Source organism: Grus americana, chromosome 13 (genome assembly GCF_028858705.1).
Source record: "Grus americana isolate bGruAme1 chromosome 13, bGruAme1.mat, whole genome shotgun sequence".
Lineage (NCBI taxonomy): Eukaryota > Metazoa > Chordata > Aves > Gruiformes > Gruidae > Grus > Grus americana.
The window spans coordinates 1,485,891-1,505,762 of record NC_072864.1 but is presented as its reverse complement, the minus strand read 5'-3'; the positions used below and the strand labels follow the sequence as shown (position 1 = coordinate 1,505,762).

Genomic DNA, 19,872 nt, shown 5'->3' with positions numbered 1-19,872 from the left:
CAGCGCGGTGGGCGGGGTCTGCGGGGCAGGTGTCACGGCGCATGCGTAGGAGACGTGAGTGCTGCACTGCGCATGCGTACGAGTGGTCTCCGCGGTGGGCGGGCGGTACTGCGCATGAGCGGAGGGCGGGGCCGGCTGCGTGCGGCGTCACAGCGCATGCGCGGGGCCGACATGGCGGAGGGGGGCTCTGCCGAGGGGGAGCTGGAGCCGCTGCGGCTGCGGCGGCTGCGGGGCGAGGGCTTCTTCGAGGTGCCGGCGGCCGACCGGGTGAGGGGCCGGGGCCCTGTGGGTGAGCGGAGCGGGGTTCCTGGGCTTCGGGAGGTGTCGAGGCGGGGGAAAGAGAGTCCCAGAGCCCTCAGGCCTCCGGTTTGTGTGTGGGCCCGGGGCCTGCTGAGGGGGGGCGGCTGCCCTGGGCCGGCGGACACGCAGGTTCCCCCCTTGGCGGGGCGGGCCGGGAGCAGGGAGGGAGCTGGGCAGCCTGCGGGACAGGGAGGCTCCTCAGTGGCGACTGGTGGGGACCGTGACAGGGACGGCATGCTGGCCCCGGGCGGGGGGCTGGAGGGGCCAGAGAAGCCACCTCTGTCCTAGCTGCTGCCTCAGCCGATGTCCCCACTGTGCTCCTGAAACGCTGGTTTGCTCTGTAAGTACCGGAGCAGCACCGCGGTCTGCCCGGTGGGAGGTAGGGGTGTAGCTTAAGGTGTTAGTCTGCCGCAGAGGTCGTGTGTCCCTGGGAAGGCTGGTGAGAAACCAGCCAGGGCTGCCCCAGAACTAGCGCTCGCCTGTGACATGGCTCTTTGGTTCCAGCTGGGAAGATGCCGGAGCGTGAAGGAGTTCGAGAAGCTGAATCGGATCGGAGAGGGCACTTACGGCATTGTGTGTAAGTGCGGCGCCAGCTGCCCTCTCTGAGCCTGGGTCAGAGCCAGGCCCCGGGCGGAAGGAGGGGCTGCAGCCCATCTGCCCGCATCTTGGCAGCGGGAGCGCGTTGGGCTGGGAGATGTCGGTGGGGGGAACTGGGGCTGAGAGGAGGCTCGTCAGCGCAGGGGTCCCGCTGGCTCACCACAAAACCAGTTGTTTGTCTTCTGGTGCTGAGCGCGTGGCCTGTGCTGCTCTTGCAGACCGGGCCCGGGACACCCTGACAGATGAGACGGTGGCACTGAAGAAGGTGCGGATGGACAACGAGAAAGATGGTAACGGAGGAGCGGGGCAGCTGTGGCCGGGGCAGCTCCTGTGGTGGGTGGGAGCGTCCCTGGCTCCTGGCAGTCATGCAGCCGCGGCTGTTGCTCTCCGCAGGAATGCCCATCAGCAGCCTGCGGGAGATCACCCTGCTCCTGCAGCTTCGCCACCCCAACATTGTGGAGCTGAAGGAGGTGGTTGTAGGGAACCATCTGGAGAGGTGAGAGTCCCCGCTCTACCCTCTCATCGTCTCCTGCCCTCCCTGCCTCTCCACCGTGCCCTGAGCCACCTCTAGTGGTACGGACCTGCGCTGGGACACCGCAGAGGTATCACGGGGAGGCTCCTGACTCTGTCTTGTCTACAACAGCATTTTCCTGGTGATGGGATACTGCGAGCAGGACCTCGCCAGCCTTCTCGAGAACATGCAGACGCCTTTTTCAGAAGCTCAGGTAAAAGTTGGGCTAAGCTTTAGGTACATCACCCCTGAGAGGGTGCTGCCACCACACTGGCCACCAGCGTGGACTCCCCAGGCTTTGTGATCCCTGGACCTTGTGCTGGGGAGTGCGGGCTGAGCCGGGATTCCTGGGCTGCGTGGGGAGCACGGGCTTAGCTGGCTCCCACAGAATGCTCCAGGGGCTTTCCAGGCTGATTTTTGGGCTGGAACAAACTGGCAGGAAAAGAGAGCTGGGAGAAAACATGTCCCTAGACAGCCTGTGAGCTACCTGGGGAGGACACGGGGTCTGACACGCTACAGAGCGGTGACAGGCGTCCAGACTGCAGGGCACCTGAGTGGGCTTAACCTACGGGGGTTTGCCTGGTGGATGCTGCTCTCACAGAGGTCGGTGTTCCTGTCCTTTGTCTCTAGGTCAAGTGCATCATCCTGCAAGTCCTCAAGGGCCTGCAGTACCTTCACGAGAACTACATCATCCACAGGTGGGAGCAGCAGGATGGACGTGGCGGGAAAGGGGGCTCAGGGAGAAGGGATCCTCAAACCACGGTGCGATTCTTCACCTCCCGTGTCCTGTGAGCCAGGAGCACTGTGTGGAGTAGCTGGGGGTGAATCGGTGGCTCCGTGTGGGCACGCTGGCAGGGCAGGGAGGCCACCAGATGACAAGATTTGGTTTTCTTTGGGTTGGCTCAGCTCCGGGGCTCTGCAGCTGTATGTGAGCCCTGGGGAAGCACAGGTACCTGCAGGGGCTCCAGGAAAGCTGGAGAGGGGCTGGTGCCAAGGGCAGGGAGTGACAGGCCAAGGGGAATGGCCTGAAGCTGCAGGAGGGCAGATGGAGATGGGATGTGAGGCAGAAATCCTTCCCTGTGAGGGTGCTGAGGCCCTGGCACAGGGTGCCCAGAGAAGCTGTGGCTGCCCCTGGCTCCCTGGCAGGGTTCAAGGCCAGGTTGGATGGGGCTTTGGGCAACCTGGGCTAGTGGAGGGTGTCCCTGCCCATGGCAGGGGTGGCACTGGGTGGGCTGGGAGGTCCCTGCCCACCCAAACCGTTCTGAGCCCTGACGGACGGTGCTGACCAGCCGTTCTGCTCCCCGGCAGGGACCTGAAGGTGTCCAACCTGCTCATGACTGACAAAGGCTGTGTGAAGATAGGTGAGCCCCTGGCAGCTGCCGCAGCTGCGCCCACAGCTCTCCCTCCATTCTGCGACGTGGTTGGAGCGAGCAGCTTTTCTCTCTCCTGACCTCAAGTCTCTGTTGCAGCCGATTTCGGACTGGCACGCACCTACGGGATGCCACCGAAGCCGATGACCCCCAAAGTCGTCACACTCTGGTGAGCAGTCAGTGTGGGGGGCTGCGCTGGCGAGTCCTCCCCGTGGCGGGGGCTCCCTTAGCACTGGCTCCGCCGTGGTTCCCCTGAGATGGTGCTGTCCCCTGCGCAGGTACCGAGCGCCCGAGCTGCTGCTGGGGATGACGACCCAGACCACCGGCATCGATATGTGGTAAGGGGAGGGCAGGAGGGGGCCTGGGGGGGTTGCAGACCCGCAGGGGGGGGGTCCACCGAGGGGCTTCTCCTGCCCCCGCTGACCCCACACGTCACCTGCTCCACAGGGCCGCGGGCTGCATCCTCGCCGAGCTGCTGGCCCACAAGCCGCTGCTGCCGGGCACCTCCGAGATCCACCAGATCGACCTGATCGTGCAGCTCCTGGGGACGCCCAATGAAAACATCTGGCCGGTGAGAGCGGTCCCCCGTTTGCTGCCTGCCCTGCCTGCGCTCCCTGCCTCCTCCTGACGCTCCGTCCCCCTCAGGGTTTCTCCAAGCTGCCCCTGGTGAGTCAGTACACCCTGCGGAAGCAGCCCTACAACAACCTCAAGCACAAGTTCCCCTGGCTGTCAGAGGCCGGGCTGCGGCTGCTCAACTTCCTCTTCATGTACGATCCCAAGAAGCGGTAAGAGCCGTCGGCAGCTCTGCGTGGGCAGGACCTGGGGGCAGGCAGGGGAGGAGGAAGCCTGCCTGCGTCACGCCACCCTCGTGGCAGGGCTGTCCCCAGAGCCGGGGGCAGGTCAGTGCCTTTGGGGGGTCCCCGCCACGTCCCCTTGTCCCCACAGGGCAACGGCAAAGGACTGCTTGGAGAGCTCCTATTTCAAGGAGAAGCCCCTGCGTAAGTAAACCCCCCCGCAGGGCAGGGCCGCTGCGCTCTGGGCCCCACTGACGCCGTTCTCTGCCCCGCAGCCTGCGAGCCGGAGCTCATGCCCACCTTCCCCCACCACCGCAACAAGCGGGCGGCCGCTGCCGGCGCGGGGACAGAGAGCCAGGCGAAGCGCGGCAAGCCCTGAGCCCTGGCCCGTGGGAGGCACAGCGCTCGCCAGCCGGGATGGCTTTCGTTGGTGGGACAGCACCAGCACCGCAGGGCTCCATCCCCTCCCAGGACGGCTCCCAAATTCACGTCCCCTCCTGGCGCTGGCGCAGGGACGGCCTGGCTGTGGCGGGGGAGCGCTGTGACCCACCCCCCGCGTGCATCTTCTGCCCCAGAGCTGGGCAGGCTCCAGTGCGGGGCTGGGCGAGGGCAGCCCCGGGAGCCACAGGCACGTTTCAGCCCTGTGCCTGCTCCTCCGCGGGGTGGGAGAGAGGAGAGGCAGGGCCCCCGGGCTCAGCAGGGAGCAGCTGGGGTGCTGGCGGGGCCAGCCCTGTCCCACGGGGCCCTCGGCCGGTGCTGGCTGCGCGGGGTCACCCCGACTTTGCTGTCAATAAATCACCTGCCAGCAGTGAATCACCTCGTCCCTTGGCTCCAGCCGCGCCGGGAGGAGCTGCAGCCCTGCAGCCCCGCTCTGCTTCCCTTGTGCCGCACACCCACAGCTGAGCACACCCCAGGCTCTGCTTCCCAAACTCACTGTAGTGGAGCCCAGCCCTGCTCCTGGGAGGAGAGAGCTGCTCCCACAGAGCGACGTGGCGTGGGACAGCACCGCGGGCCCTGTCCCTTCCCTTCCCACTGCTCCCCACACCGCCCCAGCAGGGCAGGAGGAGACCACCACGGTGCCAAGCAGCCACGCTTTACTGAGAGAACCGAACTGTTTACAGGGGGAGCGCCGGGGCTGGAGCAGGGGCTGTTGGCCGGAGCCCAGCAGGCTCCTACCGCCCCAGGGACGAAGCGGAGCGTGGCACAGGCCCCGCGGGGCGAGTTCGGTGTCCCCGGGGCCGAGCGGTGGCTGTCCCCATCCCCTTCCAGCTGCAGTGGGGGGACGGGCACAGCCAGCAGCAGGAGGACCCCGCTAGGCCCAGGGCCCGGAGCCATCGGCCAGCAGCATGTCCACCTCCGTCCGCTGCAGCCAGAGCCGCCGCTGCCTCTCGCTGCGCAGCTCCTGTCCGCTGTGGCGGGTGCGGCAGGCCTGCCCGACCACGCAGGCGCCGGCGTGGAGCTGCTGGCAGGTGGTGCAGCAGTAGGAGGGCAGCGTGCCCCGGCGCAGGCAGGAGTGCAGCTGGTAGCAGGGCAGCTCGGGGGCTTCCTGGAGGACTGGGGGGGCCAAATCCTGGGGCTCCACTGGTACCGGGGGGCTTATGCTACCTGTGGCCAGGGCGGAGAGCGGGCTGCTGGCCCCACCGAGCTCCTGCTCCAGGAAGAGGCAAGAGGAGGAAGAGGTGTCCGGGTCAGGGGTGCCTGTGGAGGGCATTGGCTCCTGCCCAAGCTCGCCATCTCCGCAGCGGTCCCAGCCCCTCCCGGGCACGTCCTGAGCGCCCCGTGGGCTGCCAGGGTCCCTCCACAGCGCTGCGCGGGCTGCGTCCTCTCCCCCTGGGTCCTCAGAACCGGCCAGCATCTCCTGGTAGAGATCCACGGTGTCACCACAGTTGGCAGCTGCCTCACGCTGCGTCCCCCGCTGCTGCAGGATCTCCGCGCAGGTGTCCGCGTCCCCGGCCAGCCAACGTGCCTCCAGCAGGTCCTCGGCACGCAGCTGGCGCGGCTGCAGCCGCAGCATCACCTCCGCCAGGATCTCGCACTCCAGCCGGCAGGCGAAGAAGCCGCAGGCGGCGGCGGCCAGCTCGGGCCCCGGGGGCGGTCGGGAGATGGCCAGGCAGTGCCGGTCACGCCGTTCGTAGCCCAGCCGGCTGAAGATCCTCACCAAGTCGGCTTCGGGGAGTGCCGGGCGCAGCAAGTGCACGTACGCACCAGAGAAGGTCTGCAACGAGAACGGGGGGCACAGCTGGAGACACCCGGCACCACCCGCCCCCCCCCGCCCCAGGCGCGTCCCGGGCCGCGGGTCCCCACCTGGACGGTGCCGAACTCCTTCCGCCAGGGGAAGAGGTAGAGGTTGACGGCCGCCAGCTCCAGCAGCCGGAAGGCGCTGGCCAGGCCCCGCAGCGCCGGCCCCGGGTCGGGGCGGCCCCGCAGCCCGCGGCTCAGCAGCCCGGGGCCGTCCTCCTGCAGGGCCCCCAGCAGCGCCGGCTCCAACCGCAGCCGCTGCCGCAGCCGCTCCCCGAAGGAGGGGTCGGAGCAGGCCCCGGCGCGGCCTCGACGGAACTCCCGCTCCAGGCAGCGCCGGTACTCCTGCCGGTACTCCTGCCCGTACTCCTGCCCGTACTCCTGCCGCAGCGCCGAGCCCGCGCACATCCTGGGGGTGCAGCAGGGTGAACCCCCAACCCCGGCCCCCAGACCCCGCCCCCCCGCCAAGGCCTCGGCACCCAACACCGACACCCAGCTCCCGCCCCAGCCCGGTGCCTCCCGGTGCCCCCCCCCCCCGCCCCCCGCGGGTCCCCTTCCGCTTCCCGCGCCACGCCCACCGCGGGCTGACGTCACCGAAAGGGGCGGGGTCTACTCGAAGCTCCGCCCTCCCAGGGGCGGGGCTAATCCCGCGCCGACAGCGCCCCCTGGAGGACGGGAGCAACAGCGGCGCCCCGGGGGGGCGGGGGGGACGACACGGGGGACAAACGAGGGGCGCGCACACACACACGGGGCACACACACACGGGGCACACACACACGGGGCACACACACACGACATACACATGGCACACACACACACGGGACACGTGGGGGGCACACACAGGGCACACACGGGGGGCACACACACACGGCACACACACATGGGGGCACACACGGGGGCACACACATACAGGGGGGCACACGCACACGAGGCACGCACACGGGGGCACACACACACGGCACACACACATGGGGGCACACACATACAGGGGGGCACACACACACGAGGCACGCACATGCCCCCCCCCCAGCACAGTCCCTGGGGCAGCTCGGGGCGGGGGCTCGGCCGGTGCCACCCCACGGGGACCCCCCAGCCCAGGGCCCAGGATGGGGCGCAGCACCTGCCTGCGGGGGGCGGGGAGAGGGTCCCCCCGGTGCCGCCTCCTCACTGCAGGGACTCCACGTAGGACAGGGCGCTCTGCAGGGACGTCAGGCAGTACCCCTCCTCCCCGATCAGGTACCTGCACCGCACACCGCCACGGCCACCACACCATCACGGCTGGGACACCGCCACAGCCACCACACCATCACGGCCACCGCACCGTCATGGCCGGGACACCACCACGGCCACCGCACCATCACGGCCACCAAACCATCATGGCTGAGACACCCCGCAGCCGCCCCGCCACAGCCCTGCGCCCACAGGAGCCACAGCTCCCACCCGTCTCCCCTCCCCACGCCTCCAGCCCCGGCAGCCCCGTCCCCAGGGAGGGGGGGACGGCGCCCCCAGCCCCCCCCAGCACCTACCCCTCGTGGATGAACTCCTCCAGGGCGGCGCACTCGGCCAGCAGCTGGGGCAGCCCCGTCCGCAGCACCACGTAGGACAGGATGGGCAGCAGATCGTCCGCCCCGCTGCCGCCAACGGGAACCGTCAGCCACGCCGGCAGCCGTCACCGCCAGCCCCAGCGCCCCACCGGCAACGGGCACCCCCAGCCCCACACCTGCACCCTGAGCGCAGGAGGGGTGAGCACCCTGCTCCCCGTCACGGCCCCGGCTCTGCTCTGCCTGGCCCTGGGGCTGGCTGCCCCCCGTGTCCCCCGGGCCCCCCCGTACTCACATGGCGGCAGAGGTGGGGGTCCGGCCGTCCCGGGCGCCGCAGTACTCCTCGGCGCACTCGCAGATGCCGCGCAGGGCTCGCACTGCGGCACAGAGCGGGTGCTGAGGGTCATCCCACTGCCCCCCAGGACCCCCCCCCCCCCCGCCAGCCCGGCCCCCCCTGGCCCCGCACCGATGCACTCCAGCTTCCTGCGGGGACAGGTCTCCAGCGGGATGAGGCGCAGGTCCTCCACGGCGGAGCCGTACGCGGGGCAGCCAGGGGCCGGGGGGAAGAGCCGGGAGGACAGCCCCATGTCGGCGGGGCCGGCGTGCCGGTGCCGCTCCATGCTCCGGGCCAGGGCGGCCTCGCGGGGCCGGTGCACGCTCCTGCGGGCAGAGAGGCGAGGGGCTGCCGGGGAGGGGGCCAAGGGGGCCGCGGGGGGCCCGGCCCGGCCCCGGGGCCGCGGTACCTGTAGAGGGCCAGCAGCGGGGCCCAGAGCGGGGGGAAGAAGGCCTCCTCCAGGCAGGCCAGGCACTGGTCCTTGCCGGCGGCCGTGTTCAGCCCCTCGAAGGCCAGCAGCGTCAGGGACAGCAGCCTGTCTGGGAAGGGACGAGTTACGCAGCACGCTCGGTGGGTGCCTGCGAGTCCCTCGTCCTCCCCACCCTGCACCCCGAGTCTGCCTCGGCTAAAACAATGGGGCGCAGGGGGCCCCTCCTTCCCCAAAGGGCCCGTGGCTGGGGAGAGCCCCCCCCGCGGACCCAGCGGCCATCCCTCACCGATGGCGTTGTGGATGTCCCGCACGATGCTCTTCAGCTGCTCCGGCAGCGTCGCCTCCTGCCCGGGGCTCCCCGGGGGCTCCCCAGGGGCCCAGCCCTCAGGCGACGCCAGGAACCGCTCCAGGTCCTCGAAGGAGCTCTCCCGGGGGGTCTGGGGGGCTGCCGCTGGCCCCGGCCAGCTGCCCTCCGCCTTTGGGGTGCCGGGGCCGCCGTCGGCGAGCGGCGTGCTGGACAGGCTGTGCCGCAGCCCGGCCGGGCTGTGCTCGGGCACCGAGAACATGCAGTGGAGGCTTCGGGAGGCTCGGAGCCGGCGGCCCCCCGGCTCGGCAGGCAGCGAGCCCCCCGCGTCCAGCGAGAGGAAGGAGAGGCCGGTGGGGGAGGCGGGGGTGGCATCGGCGGTGCTCTGGCTGATGGCTGGGTAGAGGCGGGCGTACACCGCGCACTGCAGCCGGCGCAGGAGCTGGGCGATGGGGTGCTCGGGGAAGCTGGGAGCAGAGGGAGGGGGTGGGCAGGGGGCACCCGCAAGCGGCCGCGGCCCCCTCGCTCCGAGCAGGGCCCTGCCCCACCCTGGCGCTACCTGAGGAGGCAGGAGAAGAACCCCGACACCAGGGAAAGGTCTGCTGGGCTCCGCTTCAGCCTGGCCTTCCACTGCCTCGGCCAGTCCTGGGGGCGTCCGCCACCGGTCAGTGGGGATGGCACGGCACCCTGCCCCACGGCGTGGCACCCAGCCCCATGGTGCGGCACCCAGCCCCACGGTGCCTGGGAATGGCACAGCACCCTGCCCCAGCAGCACCCAGGGGCGTCAAGGCCTCTTGCCCCAGGGCACCCAAGGACAGCAGGCATCCTGCACCCACGGCGCATACTCACGTGGTCCTGCTCGTACTCGAGGATGGCGGCGTAGAGCGCTCGCTGCTCCTGCTCCTCGGGGGTGAGGGCCACGCTGCTGGAGAACCTCCTGCAGACACAATGGCCCCGGGTGAGGGCACCTGCCAGGGTGGCCTCGGGTCACCCCGTGACATCCCCCTCACCTGTTGGCAGCCTCCTGCAGCCGCAGCCGCCGCTCCTCCATTTTCCGCTGCAGCTGGGCCACGGCAGAGTTAAGGCTCCGGAGCCCCCGTGCTGCCAACAGCACCGAGCCAGCACCGCTCACCCACTGCCCCGGCACAACCCGCTGCCCCAGCACAACCCGCTGCCCCAGCACAGCCACCGCAGCCCGGGGCCGGGATCAGCCCTTCTCCCACCTCCGCCCCCCGATCAGCCGGCAGCAGGACAGGACCAGGGCCCCAAAAGCCGGTGTGGGACTGGTGCAGCCCAGGGACAGGGACCTGCAGCGGCGCGTGGGGCAAGGCGCAGGATGAGGCTTTGCCGGAGCCCGGTACAGCCGTGGGGCCAGCGCTCGGAGCTCTCCCACACTGGGAAGGATACGGTCTCCTCCCGGGCCTTGGCGATCACCAGGTTCTCCATCATTTGCCGCTGCAGGGACAGCGTCTGCGGAGCAGGAGGCATGTTGGGGACGCCGGCCCAAAGCTCTGGGCCGCCAGCGTGGGAGGTGTGGAACAGGGGTCCCCCAGGCCCCGCAGGGACCCTCTGCCCGCCCAGCCCTCCCTCCGCACCCTCCCACCCGGGGGGCTCCCCACTTGCCAGGGAGGTCTTCTGCAGGGCCTGGCTGGGGTTCAGCCGTGCCACCCGCGCCTCGTAGGCAGCCTTCAGCTTCTGGTTCTGCAGAGACGCCTCCTCCAGTGGTGTCAGTTCCCTGCTGGGAACCAGCCCTCAGCACCCACCGCAGGGCACGGTGACATGTGTCAGGGTCTTTTCCCTGCCGGGACCCCCACTCGGGACCCCGGCAGAGCGGGGGGGCCGCCAGCCCCCCCGTGTCCGAGCCCACGTACTTCCGCGCACTCTGCGCCTCGGCTATCTGCAGCTTCTGGAAGATCTCCGGTGGCAGGAAGGGAGAGAGCTTCCCCCCTTCGTCTGAGAAGACCCGGCGGTGCCTGGGGAGGGGAGCGGGGCCCCCACTCCGCTCCTGCGTGGCTGGTTTTGCCTGGGCTTTCCCTGGGGGGGCAGGGACAGGTCAGCTGTCCCCCCCTGCTGCCAACCGGAGCGGGACCCCACCGCCCCTCACTCACCCAGCGCCGCCGCAATGGACTTGACTCTCTCCAGGCACTGCTCGGCGAGCTTCAGCATCTTCGGGGTGTCAGGGCTGAGCCCCTCGCCGCCGGCTGCGGGAGACGCAGGGTGTTAGGGAGAGCACCGCGGCGGGGCACCGGCCAGCGGGCACGGGGGGGGGGGGGGGCCGGGGGTCCTGCCCTACCTGTCCCTGCCGCCTCCTCCTGCAGGGCCTGGGCGATGAGGGCGATGCTCCTCAGGTACTCCACGTAGGCCTCCTGCCAGACAGGGGGGCTGAGCCGCGGCCCCCCCGGGACCCCCGGGCAGCACCAGCCCCGGCGGCAGGAGGGAGGTGTCGGGGGGGGGCCCGCAGCCCCCGCAGCCCCGGTGAGACCCTCGCCACCCGCCGGGCCCTGCCGGGGGGGCAGGATCGGGCCCTTCCCCGGGGGTGTCGGGGCTCCGGGCGGGGGGCGGCCCTGGGACCCCGAGCCCCCGCAGCCTGCCCCGGGTCGGGGACACACACACACCCACCCCCGGACACCCCCTGGCTCCGGTGGGCCCCGGCCCTCCCGCTGCCGCCAGAGCCGGGGGGAACCCAAAGGGGAGACCGGGCCTGGGGCCGCGGCGGCCCCGGGGGTGCGGGGTGAGGCCCGGGGGTCGCGTCCCGCCCCGCCCCACGCTCACCCGCGGCCGCCCGGCGCTGTCCATCTCCAGGGCGCCGCTCGCCGCCCTCATGGCGGTCTGCAGGGCCCGGCCCGCCCCGCCTCCCCCGCCCGCCCCGGGCCCGTCGCCGCCCGCCGCGGCCATGGCGGCCGCCGCCCGGAACGGCGCGATCGGGCCGCGGTGCCGGGGGGGGAGCGCGGCGGGACCGGACCGGCGGCGGGGTCATCCGGCCGGCAGGGGGCGCTGCGCCGGGCGGGGCGGGGCTGGGCCGGGCCGGGCCCGCGGCGGCGGCGATGAAGCGCGATCGGCGCGGCCGGTTCCTGGCGGCCGCGGGCGGCCCCGGCGCGGCGGCCCCCGAACCCCGGCGGCGTCCCGGCACGGCGTCCCGCGGGACCGAGGCGGCGGCGCGGCCCGAACCCCCCGCGGGGTGGGCCCCGGCGACGGCCGCCGCCGCCGCCTGGACACGGCCCGCCGCCCTCGGCGGGGCCCCGGAGGCAGGTGAGGCCCGGGCGGGGCGGGGCCCGCGGGGAGGCGGGCGGGCCGGGCCCCGTGCCGAGGCCGCCGGCTGCGGGAAGCCCCGGGCGGGGCGGGAGCGCGGTCGCGGCTCGCACCCGGCCCCGGCCCTCGGGAGCGGCGTCCCGGAGCCCCGCGGGGCCGAAGCCGCTGTCGGTCGTTCCCGCGGCCCGGCCGCTTCTCCCCGGGGGGGCACCGGCGGGTGGGGGCGTCCCTCCCCGGGGGCTGCGCATGGCCCGGGCCCCGCCGCACACGGCCCCCGGGGCCGCTCACCCGCCGGCCAGGCTGCGGGGGGGTGCGTGGGTCCCGGCGGGCGCGGGGCCTGGCACGGCCGAGCCCGCTGCCGCCTCCCCCTGGGCCGGGGCTCCGGGGCTCGGTGCCGGCGGCGGATCCGCCCCGTGCGGGGCCTGGAATCGCTGGTTTGCGCGGGGGGGGCTTCACCCCCGAGGAGCTCCTGGTGTCGGTAAACGGGAGGCAAGGGGGGGGGGTCCGGCAGCACAGCGGGGGAAGCCCCGGGGAGAGCAGGATCCGGCCCTCCCCGGCCTCCTCCGGTGCTCGGCCGCGCTGTGGCCCTGGCCGGTAGCCGAACGCCCCGCTGCCGGTGGGGCTGGGGCAGGAGATAAGTCTGATCCTCAGACGGTTCAAAGTTGGGTGTCTGGAGACAAACCGGCGGCGGCAACGCCTGCGCTCAGGGAGCCGCGGGACGAGGCGACGGGGCACGGTGGGTGAACCGGCAGCGACGCTCCGGGTCGGACCCACTCCCCGCTCAGGGGCTGCGGCAGCTCCACGTCCCCCCGGCTCCTTGCCCCACACCATCGGTTTCTCAAAGGGGCCGCGGCGGCTCAGGCTGGCCGAGGCTGAGGGACGCAACCACCGGCTATAAATACTCGGGAGATAAACGCTGGGGAGGGAGAAGAACTGCGTAAGCCGAGGGACAGCGTTGGCAAAAGCACAAACGTGTGCGAGCGAGCTCTGAGTACGCCGCAGCCGCGGGGACGTTCCTGCGCTGGGGCAATCGGGCCAGAAAAGCTGATTTTAGGGTCAGCCGGTTGTGGTGCGGTGCCCCGATCTGCGGTGGGGGGGTCACAGGGAAGGGCTCTCTCTTCCCGCCCGGCTTTTCGATGCTCGTGCCGAAGCCAGGGCTTCAGAGGCAGCCTGCTGGCTTGAGTCGAGGGAAGGGGAACATCTTCCAGCACCCTGGTGCCTTCACGCCGTAGCCAGCCGCCGTACTTTTGCGGCCGGTGCCCAGCGGCTGTATTCGGTCCTTCTCCGGCAGGAATTGGCAGAGCCCTGAGCACCGGGTACTGTCGTCTCTGCCACGGGAAGTTCTCCTCCAGGAGCCTGCGCAATGTTTTCGGGAAGGTGCCTGTGATGGGGGAGAACTCGGAGAAGCAGCGCCGCGTGGATCAGGTCTTCTTCGCCGACTTCCAGCGGCTGGTCGGCGTGGCGGTGCGGCAGGACCCCGCGCTGCCGCAGTTCGTCTGCAAGAAATGCCATGCCCAGTTCTACAAATGCCGCAGCGTCCTCAGGACCTTTATCCAGAGGGTGAACGCGTCTCCCACGGGCCACGTAAAGTCGAAAGGAAAGTACGTTGCGTTTCTTTCCTCCCGCGAGTAGTGAATTGCCGTGTGTTGGCGCGTGGTCCCTCCGTAGCCCCCGAGACCCCACTCTGCCGTTCTGGCTTTTGCAGGAGCGGCGCAGCCCAGGCCCAGCCGGGCGCGGAAGGAGGTGCCTCCTGTCTGGGTGAGTGCCCGTTCCTGGGGCTCCTTTCCCTTCCCCTCTTCCTTTCCCTTCCCCTGGTACCACCACCAAAGGGCCGGGTTTGTGGGGCGCTGGCGGTTCCTGCATCCCTCAGCACGGGGACTGTGCCCCAGTCGGGCTGGTTATGGTTCCCCCTCCTCCCTCTGCCATGCGTTTTCCCCTCCGGCTCCCCGGGAGGACCCTCGCTGGGACCCTCACGTCCCTGAGCTGAACAGGCGCAGGCTGACGCGGGGAGTACGAAGAGCAGGGTCTGGGTCCCAGCCGCTGTCGGGCAGTGGGGGGCAATCAGAAATAAGCTTTCAGCTGTGAAACGGATGACATTGGCAGTCGATGGGACTGCCCCCGCCCCGATCCACCCGTCTGCAGCACCTTTAGGGTGTCTCCCACCTGCCTTTGGACGCAGAAGTCCAGTGTGGCCTTGTGGGGGGCAGCGGGTCCCTCCCTTTCTCTCCCGCCCCTCCCCGCGGCTGGCTGCGCCCTAGGCCGGCCCAGGGGACCAACTCTGCCCGTTCTGCCTCTCCCCTCCGCCAGTCGACCTGATCACCTCCAGCCCCCAGTGCCTGCACAGCCTGGTGACGTGGACGCACACGCACGCCGGCAGCTGCCCGTCGGTGCCCAGCCTGCAGAGCGTCCTCTCCTCCGAGTACTGCGGGATCATCCGCGCCGTCTGGGGCTGCGGGGACGGGCACGACTACGTCATGGATACGGATTCGGACTGTAGCACGGTGCTCGTCGACAACGCCTTGTCCGTCAAACGGGAGTGGAACAAGAGCACGGTGCAGCGCTTGACGGACAACGGGGCAGGGGCAGAGAATGCCGAGGCTGTTTCTGCTCCCAAACCCCAGCACGCTCCAGTAAGGACAACTCCTTGCCAGCAGCCCGCAAACAAAGGGACCACATCGGTGCCACTGAACGTGGAGAACGAGCCGTCGCAGAACAGGGATTCATCTCACTCGCAACTGGACAGCACGGCCTCCTTACAGGAGAAAGCCCTGCCACAGCCCGTGTCGCCCCTGAGCAGTGCCACAGGTAAGGGATTTGCCTTCTGATCCGCCTCTGGGGAAGGGCAAAGAGCCGGAGAGCCGGCCCAGGGCGTGATGGTGGGGCCGGGCCCCCTCCTCGGAGACTGTACACTGCCCAGAGAATCGCTTCCGATGGGGACGCTGAGCCTTGCCGAAGGAAAGGGGGAACACGGGTTCAGCCAACCGGGTCACACAAAAAGAGCCGGCCACCTCGCCCCGTGTGCTGTTTCCCCCTGCCATCGAGGGGCGAGACTTGGCCGTGCCCTAGCAGGCTGCGCCTGGCTGGCCAGACCCCGCTGCCTCGCTCTTGCTGGGGAAGACGCGCCTGTCGAGCAGTGCAGAATGGTCGCTGGTTCTCCAGCACCACGTTTGCCAGACGTTTCTTTCTGCTCAATCCGAATCCTGTCCGTGTGTCGGCAAGGAAGGGTTTCCCCCACCCCACTGCAGCTGCGGGTGATGCCGAACAGCGGGAGCCCCTTCTATCCGCAGAGGAAAGGTGCTGGGCGGTCTTGTTCGTGGGCCAAGTCAACGTGGGTTTACTGTTGAACTCTCCTGTTTTGGGGATTAACACCGATTTTGAGTTCCAGAAGTCGGGCTGTGTTTAGCCCTGACAGCCACGGGAGGTGTCTGCTGCTGGAAGGAGGAACAGCAGCTGGGACTCGCTTGGGGACGCGTCCGTCAGTTACGGAGCTGGTGTCATGGGGGAAGCTCCGTGTGAACTCCAGGGTAAAGGCTCTCCTGTCCCCGGGGTGCGGGCAGAGCGGCCTCCAAGCACACGAGACGTGGACTTTGGTGTAAATAATCACTAACGTGTTGCGGAGCACGTGTTTTCACGTGGTATGAGCCACCACGAGTGAACCCGGAGCGGTCGGTTCCTTCTCCACAGCTGTCTCCGCTGGCGTGTTTTTGCTGCTTTGCCTTGTAACGCACCGTGTTCTCCTTCATTCCCTAGGACAGTTGAGTGGGAAGCAGGTTCTGTCTGCAACGTCGGATGAGCGGGTAAAAGACGAGTTCAGTGACCTTTCTGAGGGGTGAGAGAAGAGTGGGTTTAAAACAGTCTAAATGTCTTCTTTGCGAGTATGAAATGACCCGCCTCGGAGAGCTCTTTCTCCACGAGTGACCTGGTCCTCGAGGCCCCGTGGAACCGGAGGCGCGGAGCGGTGGCTCTGCTGCGGCTGTGACGAAGCTCACGCCGCTGATGCGCTGAACTACCCCCCCCGCCTCCTCCTCGCCTCTGCTGCGAGGGTGGTTTGCACACGCGTGTGCCCTCTGTGTTTGTTGGCTGCTTCCAGCAAACCTGGTCCTGTGTCGATCCCCTGTCTCCGCTCTGGGGAAGGAGCGGTGCAGGGGGCGGCGGGGGTCCTGGGTGGTGGCAGAGCCCCTCGCCGGGGCTGCCGAGAGCTGCTGGCGTGTCTGGGAGCGATTCCCCCGCGCGGCTGCCCCAGCTGGGGCCGCAGAAGAGCGGTCGGTGCGGGAATGCAGGCGAGGGGCGGCTCTCGGAGAAATCACCCTGTTTGCTCAGCGATTCCGTGGGAAGCAGGAGCGGGAGGGACGCGGGCAGCTTAGCAGTCTCTGTGATCAAAGATTTGGCTAAATCCTTCAAATGTAGGTATTTAAAGTGAGGTTTGTAAATAACTGATACTCGAGTCCAGTCGTTCTGAGGCTGAAATACCAAATGGCCGAGTGCAGACTTCTGCGCGTCAGGTAAATCTGTCAGCTGTCGCGTTAAAAGTGCCGCGACAATTTGTTGCCTGTTTCCTGCCTTCAGAATTAATTGCTTCTTGTATGGCTGAGGACTTAAAAGAAAAACCCAAACCTATGTGGCTGCTACGTATGAGGAGATACAGGATGACCTGCAGCTTAATTAACCTGCGCCAGACAATCATGTTGCATTCTTGCTCAACAAAATTACTTTTCCCAGTATAGAAAGTGGCGGTGACGTCCCTCCACAACAAACAGATCTTTAGAGTAGCAGCTGGTTTTTGTTTGCCTGACCACAGCTCAATTACTCTGGCAGAGATCTAGTCCTAAAAGGACCCGATTTTGTTATTTGATGTATTTGCTTGGGGAAGTTACGGGGGAGGAAACACGTGGAGCCTCGGCTGCCGTGCTGCGGGGGAGATGGACGCGCCGGGGGTGAAGAGCGCATATGGTGCTGACGTGCCAGCTCGTTGCTGCGTCGGTAAAGGGCGTCTTCTCTCTCCCAGGGACTTCTTGAGCGACGATGAAAACGAGAAGAGAAACGTGCAATCTTCAGATGACTCCTTCGAGCCTTACCCCGAAAAGAAGTAAGGGCCTTGCCGCGTTAGCAGAGCTCTCCGCGGAGGAGCGGGAGGGCCGGTGCCCACCTCCGCTCGCCTCGTGCCGGGCTGGGCCAACGCCATCGCTGTCCTTCACGGCCTCGCTCCTCCCCGTGTCCCTGCCTGGAGATCACGGCATTCCCTGAACTCCCCAGCCGTGGTCCTCATCCCCACGCCCAGCACTAATTAATTACGTGCTCCTGCTTCGCCGGGTCAAGCCAAGCCTTGGGGAGTGTTAGGTGGGAGGAATAACCCAACGTCAAGCATTAACCCCCTGTCCTTTTTCTTTGTTCCTTCTTGGAGGGTTTCTAGCAAGAAAAGCGACAGCAAAGAAGCGAAAAAGGCAGAAGAACCCAAAATAAGGAAGAAGCCGGGGCCTAAGCCAGGCTGGAAAAAAAAAATCAAATGTGAAAGGTAAGAAGGAGCAGGCGGCGGCGGGGCAGCGCCCAGCTCGCACGCTGGCTGACGGCAGGCCTCTGCTTTGCAGGGAGGAGCTGCCTACCATTTACAAGTGTCCTTACCAGGGATGCACGGCTGTCTACAGGGGGGCGGATGGCATGAAGGTAAGGTCGGGGTTTGCTCCTGTCTCAGAGCTGAGCTTTGAGTGTTACAGCGTGGTTTCCAGCTGAGGAGAGGAGCCGTGACTGTCCAGATTTAATTCACCGCCCAGCTCCGCGGGAGGCGGCGAGCGACTAACCGAAGCAGTCAGAGGCCTTTTTCTGTGCTCCTGAAAGCAAGGGGAGCCACTCTGGCTCTACGTGCTCCTCCTCCTCCTCGGAGCAGCCCCGGAAAGGAGCTCGCCATGTCCCGTTAAAGCCTCTGCTGCCGGGGGTAGATTTGGATGCAAATCTCTGGTTTTTCACAGCCAAGCAGCGCTGATGGGCAAGCCTGCCAAGCTGGGGGAGTCGTTTATTGGGGGATCCACGTGTTTCACTGGGGAAAACGCAGCCCGGCGGCTAGAAGCTCTGTCCTTTCTTCACAGAAACACATCAAGGAGCATCACGAAGAGGTTCGGGAGAGGCCCTGTCCTCATCCTGGCTGCAACAAGGTGTTCATGATTGACCGGTACCTACAGCGCCACGTGAAGCTCATTCATACAGGTGTGTCCCAGCAGGCTCCACTCGCACCAGAGGACGGGCATTACAAACACCTGACGATTCGTCGCGCGAGGCTTGTGCGAGACCCCGCGCAGGGTGTAGGACGGCGTGCCTTGCCTGTAACAGGCCGTCACACGGGGGAGGAATTCAGACTCCAGCAGTGAGCGCAGGCAGCTGCGTGTATGCATTTGAGAGGGGCAGAATCGATGAATCTCTCCCTTTTTACATTGCAGAGGTACGTAATTATATCTGTGACGAATGCGGGCAGACCTTTAAGCAACGCAAGCACCTCTCGGTCCATCAGATGCGGCACTCGGGAGCAAAGCCCCTCCAGTAAGTGCACCCCAACCCGCCAGCTGGGGCTGAGGAAGGGGATAGGAGGAGCAGTGACGTTCTGCTCGGCTCTCTCAGAGAATAATTCCGTGACACAAATCCTGCCTGTAGCCGGCAGGAACGTGGTCGTGTCCTGGCTGAATCTCTTTAAATATCCGTCCACAACGCGTGTCCCTTGCTGAGCCAGTCCCACGCCTCCTCCTAGTGCTGGTGCCCTTCAGAATGCTCAGCTACCCCCCAGGAGCTGCAGGCCCCAGGACGAGACTCGGTTGCGTGACCGGCGTAGTTGTAGGAGATGCCGCAGTCATCTTCTCCCGGGCTCGTTCAGCAGCTGCGGTTCTGGGGTGGGTGCTCAGCCCCTGCTTTGCCTTGCAGGTGTGAGATCTGCGGGTTCCAGTGCAGGCAGCGAGCGTCCCTCAAGTACCACATGACCAAGCACAAAGCTGAGACAGAGCTGGAGTTTGCCTGCGACCAGTGCGGGAAGCGTTTCGAGAAGGCCCATAACCTTAACGTCCACATGTCCATGGTGCACCCTCTGACCCAGACTCAGGACAAAGCCAAGCCACTGGAGCCAGAGCCCGTTCTCCTCCTCACTACTTCAGGGACTGCGGAAAGCCAGGCGGTAAAGCCAGAAGTGACTGCGCAGCAGGAGCCCACCTGAGGGGGATGGGGACACTGTCCCAGTCCGGCCCTGTAGAAACCGTACGGCAGAGGGGAGATTGTCAGTCTACCTTTTAGTCTCCCAAAGGACTCAGTGGAATTAGCTTCAGCTCGCTCAGAAAAAGCTTGTTATCATGCTGTGATTCTCCATGCTCACGTCTGATTCAGCAGTGTTGTACTAAGAGTCTGTCTAACCCCCGGGGAGGCGGCAGCACCCCTTCGTGGTTCCCCTTCTCCCCACGCACACAGGTGTAGAAACCAAGTTGGCCACAACTGTTCCCTGCCCGCACAAGCTGCTGCCCGCACAGAAATGCCCTCGGGTGGCTGTCAGGGTACAGAGGACCGTGGAGCAACTTGAAGCAGACGTTTTGTTTTGAGAAAAAAAAAAAAAAAATTATGATTCCCAAAGCAAGTCTAAACTGAAATTTGTAACCTACTTTTTATTGTAACAAGAGCTTCATGGTTATGCTTGTAATAAATTATTTACAAAGTAATTTGAAAGAAACAGTGCTGGTGAGAAAGGTAGCACCTTGTCTGTCCCTTCAGCCGTGGTCAGGGGGGTCTGGGCAGCGTGCCCTGCCTGCTGCCTGCCCGCTGCCCTGCCTGCTGCTCAGAACAGGACCAGCTCTTCGTCCAGCTCCACGGCAGGCCTCGAGAAGTGCAGGAGGGCGGCTCCCAGCTCCGGGTCAAGTTCTTCACACGTGGGCAGCAGCTGGGGAGAGGGCAAGCAGGCAGCGTTAGACCTGCTCATGGTGCCTCAGCAAGGTACGGCAACACAACGTCGCTATCCGCTCCTTGAAGTGCGGGTAGAGGAGAGGGGAGGTGTTGCTGACTCAGAAATAACAGGCTCCTGGCTGACAAGTGCTTGTGGGAAACTGCAAGACCTGCCCCGTGGCTGTGCTTTGGTATTTCCCCCAAGCATTAAGCGAGCAGTGGGAGCTGCTGTTGGATGTTGTGGAGAAAGAAGGAGCCTGCAGCCCAGGAGAGGGAGGACGTGGCTGTAGCATTGAGGGGGC

The 19,872-nt window shown here is 67.1% G+C and overlaps 5 protein-coding genes across 9 annotated transcripts in view; 2 read left to right on the top strand and 3 right to left on the bottom strand.

Annotated features, from left to right (window-relative positions):
• The first annotated feature begins 148 nt into the window (after positions 1-148).
• On the top strand, positions 149-4,380 carry CDK10 (cyclin dependent kinase 10). 2 transcript variants are annotated; one of them, XM_054841073.1, is made up of 13 exons: positions 149-267; positions 805-877; positions 1,116-1,187; positions 1,291-1,393; positions 1,541-1,622; positions 2,039-2,106; positions 2,717-2,769; positions 2,878-2,947; positions 3,057-3,116; positions 3,226-3,349; positions 3,424-3,563; positions 3,724-3,776; positions 3,848-4,380. In XM_054841073.1, the coding sequence occupies exons 1-13, from the start codon at positions 157-159 to the stop codon at positions 3,949-3,951; spliced, it is 1,113 nt and encodes a 370-aa protein (XP_054697048.1). In that variant the 5' UTR covers positions 149-156; the 3' UTR covers positions 3,952-4,380. The 2 variants fall into 2 exon arrangements, with proteins under 2 accessions (XP_054697048.1, XP_054697049.1); XM_054841074.1 differs by lacking the exon at positions 149-267 and adding an exon at positions 512-640.
• A 504-nt stretch (positions 4,381-4,884) lies between these two features.
• On the bottom strand, positions 4,885-6,218 carry SPATA2L (spermatogenesis associated 2 like). The gene is made up of 2 exons (XM_054840988.1): positions 5,877-6,218; positions 4,885-5,787 (listed from the first exon to the last, which is right to left on the bottom strand). The coding sequence occupies exons 1-2, from the start codon at positions 6,216-6,218 to the stop codon at positions 4,885-4,887; spliced, it is 1,245 nt and encodes a 414-aa protein (XP_054696963.1).
• On the bottom strand, positions 6,071-11,420 carry VPS9D1 (VPS9 domain containing 1). Of its 3 annotated transcripts, none has more exons than XM_054840577.1 (16): positions 11,192-11,420; positions 10,713-10,785; positions 10,528-10,620; positions 10,291-10,453; positions 10,043-10,157; positions 9,827-9,889; positions 9,430-9,482; positions 9,269-9,356; positions 8,979-9,064; positions 8,402-8,886; positions 8,095-8,224; positions 7,818-8,011; positions 7,647-7,728; positions 7,337-7,441; positions 6,931-7,050; positions 6,071-6,219 (listed from the first exon to the last, which is right to left on the bottom strand). In XM_054840577.1, the coding sequence occupies exons 1-15, from the start codon at positions 11,312-11,314 to the stop codon at positions 6,975-6,977; spliced, it is 1,929 nt and encodes a 642-aa protein (XP_054696552.1). In that variant the 5' UTR covers positions 11,315-11,420; the 3' UTR covers positions 6,071-6,219; positions 6,931-6,974. The 3 variants fall into 3 exon arrangements, with proteins under 3 accessions (XP_054696552.1, XP_054696554.1, XP_054696553.1); XM_054840579.1 differs by having other exon boundaries at positions 10,043-10,154; XM_054840578.1 differs by having other exon boundaries at positions 6,072-6,219; positions 6,935-7,050.
• On the top strand, positions 11,365-19,350 carry ZNF276 (zinc finger protein 276). 2 transcript variants are annotated; one of them, XM_054840575.1, is made up of 11 exons: positions 11,365-11,668; positions 12,960-13,269; positions 13,374-13,426; positions 13,976-14,473; positions 15,419-15,497; positions 16,674-16,754; positions 17,070-17,180; positions 17,239-17,329; positions 17,749-17,866; positions 18,097-18,196; positions 18,572-19,350. In XM_054840575.1, the coding sequence occupies exons 1-11, from the start codon at positions 11,464-11,466 to the stop codon at positions 18,855-18,857; spliced, it is 1,932 nt and encodes a 643-aa protein (XP_054696550.1). In that variant the 5' UTR covers positions 11,365-11,463; the 3' UTR covers positions 18,858-19,350. The 2 variants fall into 2 exon arrangements, with proteins under 2 accessions (XP_054696550.1, XP_054696551.1); XM_054840576.1 differs by having other exon boundaries at positions 11,367-11,668; positions 17,254-17,329.
• FANCA (FA complementation group A) overlaps positions 19,279-19,872 on the bottom strand; it is a 34,752-nt gene continuing 34,158 nt past the window's right edge. Inside the window, exon 43 of the mRNA XM_054840574.1 lies at positions 19,279-19,568. Coding sequence (XP_054696549.1) covers positions 19,467-19,568 — 102 coding nt within the window. The 3' untranslated portion in view covers positions 19,279-19,466. The remainder of the gene's footprint in view (positions 19,569-19,872) is intronic.

Coding starts and splice junctions, on each gene's coding strand:
- ZNF276 (XM_054840575.1), top strand. CDS start 11,464: ATGAAGCGCGATCGGCGCGGCCGGTTCCTGGCGGCCGCGGGCGGCCCC. Junction 11,669..12,959: donor CGGCGGGGCCCCGGAGGCAG/GTGAGGCCCGGG, acceptor CTTCTCCGGCAG/GAATTGGCAGAGCCCTGAGC. Junction 13,270..13,373: donor CACGTAAAGTCGAAAGGAAA/GTACGTTGCGTT, acceptor TGGCTTTTGCAG/GAGCGGCGCAGCCCAGGCCC.
- VPS9D1 (XM_054840577.1), bottom strand. CDS start 11,314: ATGGCCGCGGCGGGCGGCGACGGGCCCGGGGCGGGCGGGGGAGGCGGG. Junction 9,483..9,826: donor CCAAGGCCCGGGAGGAGACC/GTATCCTTCCCA, acceptor GCCGTGGCCCAG/CTGCAGCGGAAAATGGAGGA. Junction 8,012..8,094: donor CCGCTGCTGGCCCTCTACAG/GTACCGCGGCCC, acceptor CTCTGCCCGCAG/GAGCGTGCACCGGCCCCGCG.
- CDK10 (XM_054841073.1), top strand. CDS start 157: ATGCGCGGGGCCGACATGGCGGAGGGGGGCTCTGCCGAGGGGGAGCTG. Junction 268..804: donor AGGTGCCGGCGGCCGACCGG/GTGAGGGGCCGG, acceptor CTTTGGTTCCAG/CTGGGAAGATGCCGGAGCGT. Junction 878..1,115: donor GGGCACTTACGGCATTGTGT/GTAAGTGCGGCG, acceptor CTGCTCTTGCAG/ACCGGGCCCGGGACACCCTG.
- SPATA2L (XM_054840988.1), bottom strand. CDS start 6,218: ATGTGCGCGGGCTCGGCGCTGCGGCAGGAGTACGGGCAGGAGTACGGG. Junction 5,788..5,876: donor AGGAGTTCGGCACCGTCCAG/GTGGGGACCCGC, acceptor TTCTCGTTGCAG/ACCTTCTCTGGTGCGTACGT.